The following is a 3,446-nucleotide window of genomic DNA, read 5'->3' as shown; positions in this document are numbered from 1 at the left end:
GTACCCCCGTCCCCCGTCCCCCGTCCCCCCGTCCCCCGTCCCGTCCCTCCTCTCGTCCTCCTCCCTACCCTCCTCCTACCACCACCACCACCTCCTCCTCCTCCTCTCTCTCTCTCTCCTCCTCCTCTCTCTCCTCCTCTCTCTCCTCCTCTCTCTCTCTCTCCCCTCCTTTCTCTCTCTCTCTCTCTCTCGTCTCCCTTCTCTCCCTCTCTCATCTTCTCCCCCGCCCCGCAGCTGGATCACGCCCGCCGCCGGCGCAGGCCTCGGCTCCGCCACGGGCCTCATCACCGCCGCCAACCTGGACCACAAGAGCCTCTCGGCCTCGGCACAGAACCTCAGATTGGACGCAAACCGCGTGCGCTCCGACGACCTGCACCTCATCGGCTCCGTCCTCGGCGCGCTCGTCATCCCCGCCCTCTTCCGTGAGTCCGCCGCGCCTGCCCTGGTCGACGCTCTACCATCGTCCCGACAGCATGTGGCTGACATGCACGCACGCACGTCTGCCTTTGCACCCCCTGCGCCCCGATGCAACATACGATGGGCAGTCCGGAGGGTGGGCCTCATCAATGGCCTCCTCGGCGGCGCCGGCGTGGGCGGATCCATCGGCCTCATCACGCATCAGGTGCAGCGGTACTCGTCGGCCTCGTCGGCGGCCGACGGCGCAAAGAGCCAGGTCCAGTCGGACCTCCGGTCACTGCGCGACGGCGCGAAAAACGTCGTCGACAAGGTCGAGCAGAAGCTCTAGCGGGCATGCTTCCCTCTCCATCTTTCCATTGCGCAGGATGTCGCCCGGCCCTTTTTCTCGATCGATGGCGCCCCCCGAACGGCGCACGTCGAGACCGCAGAGAAGCACTCGGATGCAATGCCATACAGTACGATCCCAAATGCGACACTCGCCCCGCGGCTTTCGTGGCCGCTTCCCGGCGCTGCGCCTTCGTTCCGGACCCACTCCAGCAGCGTCTACGGTCGCTGACTTTCATGAAGGTCGAGGCAAGCGGTGGAGGGGCGAGGATGAGGTGGGGCGAAGCAGGACCTGACAGAGGATGTGGCGAAGAGCCTCGTGGGGTCCTGCACAGGGACGGAATAAACGTCGAGGGAGGAGAAGGCAGCCGGTCAGTTCTCGTCTCGTGTCGCGACGCCGTGCCCGGGGAAGAGAGTTGGTCGGATCGCGCAACCTTGGCGCTGAATGTGGCGACGAGGAAAAAATCAAGGGGCCGCGGCCGATCCGATGAGATCACACCTCCCTCCTCTTTTCCCCCACCACCACCATCACCACCACCGCCATCACCTCGGGGCTGAGTCCGGAGCGGGTTCATCACTGCTCATTTCCATCTCAGGTGATGGCGGTGACGGTGGACGAGCGACGAGGCCGAGTGAGGGAGGTAGAGGGAGAGTATAAAAGGGGGAGGCAGGGAACGACGCCAGGTCTCTCCCTTCCCTTCCCTCCTTTCACCTTCATCTCTCTTCCCCCTCTCTCCCTCTCTCGCACCACGCTCCATAGCCACCTACACATTCCTTACCCTCCTACACTCCCGCACGCCAATCGACCGAGCCATGACCGGCTTTCCGCGTCTCCTCGTCCTCCTCCTCGGACTGGGCACGACGTACGCTCACCTCGTCGCGGCCACGCCTTTGTACCGGCAGCAGCGTCACCACGACACCTGGACGGGTCGAGGCGACAGGTTGATCCGACTGGCTCGTCGTGCCCCCGCCGTGCTGGCTCCCGTCGAAGGGATGCTCGCCGATACGGCGTCGAGCGTTGTCAACAAGGTACACCATCTCCCGCTCCCCCTCGGCGGTGCAGGCGAGGTCGAAGAGACAGGACGACGCACGATGCAGCGTGAGTTGGCTTGTCACCTCGATCCTCGCACTTCCGGGTCGATGAGGCTGGGCTGGTTGAGGCTTGGGAGAGACGCTGACTTCACCCCGCTTCCCCTCACATTCTTACGTCCCCGTCTCCCTCCCTCTTCCCCCTGTTCGCCTACATCTCGACACGCAGCGGGCCTAGAACGATCCAAGAGCTTCTCAGGGGGGTCCATCACATGGCCCCACCCGTCGTCCTCCTCCTCCTCCTCGTCGACACTGACCGGCCTATCGAGCACGAACCCGGCGCGGCAAACGGAGATCGAGGACGCGATCCTATCCCACCGCGACCGGCTAGACGACATCGACGCGACGCTCAAGACGCACGACAAGGCGATCCGGCACGACCGCGCCGTGCTCGATGCCGACTCCGAGTCGCTGCACCACCAGTTTGGCCAGATCAACGAGCTCGCCGCGGGCCAGGCGGAGGTGTCGTCCCGGCTCGACGGACACGGGGCGCACCTCGACGACGTCGATGCGCGTCTCGCCTCGCACCGCGCGCGCCTGGATGGCATCGACGACAGGATGGACGATATGCTCGAGGACCAGGTCGGCCTCGCCAGGGCGACACAGTGGAACGACCGGCGCATCTCGGCCCTCGAAAACCCGCCCATCGACGCCGATGCCGATGCCCAGGCCGCGCGTCGGAGCGACAGGCTGGCCAAGACCGGTCTCGCCGTCGTTGGCGGCATCGGCGCTGTGGGCACCGTCGGCCTCGGCATCGACGCCGCCGTCACGCACCACCGCATCGACCGCCTGCAGAATCAGGTCGAGTCCCTCTCCAACCCCTACCCCAGCCCCGGCCAGGGTCAGCCCCCTGCGACGGCTCCGGGCGTCGACGACGACGCGGCCAGAATCGAGCGCGCCAGGCTGCACCTCTCCAACCCAGCCGCATCTGAAACCGGATCGGCGGCGTCGTCGCCAAAGGACTGGGTCGTCGGTCAGGGCGGAGAACTCATCCCCACCACCAAGAGCTAGCTGGCTAGCCCCGGCACGACACGGCACGGTACGGCACTGATTCCATGCTGACATGGACAGCCTTGGTCGTCGTCATCGCCTACCTGCCTGCCTGTCTGTCTGTCTGTCGTCGTCCTGATGCTGCGCTCCCCCTCTCGTCGCCGCTGCCCGCCCTCACCGGACGCAGCGCGTACCCGCCCAAACCCGTGTCCCGCCCGCCCTCGTCTTCGTCGCACATCCTCTCCCGTCGCTCCCAGTCTCCCTCCTTCCAGATGCCATGCCCAACCTGACCCTCCCTACCCAATTCATCGCAACCCTCTGTCCCCTCCCGACCCTCCCTTGAAAATTCCTTCCCCTCCCCACCGCACCTTGCTTTCCCGCCGCTGGTCCCTAGTCCTCATCCCTGGCAGCTGCTCCACACCTCGACCGCCCCACACGCCCACGCGCGCGCATGTAGGTACGAAAGTGTCGCGCCCTTGCCGGGCAGTCGATCGTGCCGTCCCTCATCGCTCGCCAGCCAGCACATACCGGCCGACTTATCCTTGCATCGCCAGCACCTCGCTTTCGCTCCGATATGGCGCTCAACGAGGCAGCGATCCCCTTCCCCTGCCGCCGCTGTGCGAGCG

General features: G+C 65.9%; 1 protein-coding gene across 1 annotated transcript in view; it reads left to right on the top strand.

The window, feature by feature from the left end:
• PFL1_05100 (uncharacterized protein) overlaps window positions 1–745 on the top strand; it is a gene marked incomplete at both ends in the record, with an annotated part of 1,221 nt that extends 476 nt beyond the window's left edge. The window contains 2 exons of the mRNA XM_007882630.1: window positions 235–422; window positions 546–745. Of these exons, the coding sequence (XP_007880821.1) occupies window positions 235–422; window positions 546–745 (388 nt within the window). The remainder of the gene's footprint in view (window positions 1–234; window positions 423–545) is intronic.
• Between the last annotated feature and the right edge of the window lie 2,701 nt (window positions 746–3,446).

Source organism: Pseudozyma flocculosa, assembly GCF_000417875.1.
Source record: "Pseudozyma flocculosa PF-1 unplaced genomic scaffold scaffold00018, whole genome shotgun sequence".
NCBI lineage: Eukaryota > Fungi > Basidiomycota > Ustilaginomycetes > Ustilaginales > Ustilaginaceae > Pseudozyma > Pseudozyma flocculosa.
Note: the sequence above shows the minus strand (reverse complement) of the source record. Positions and strands in the feature narration are given on the sequence as shown.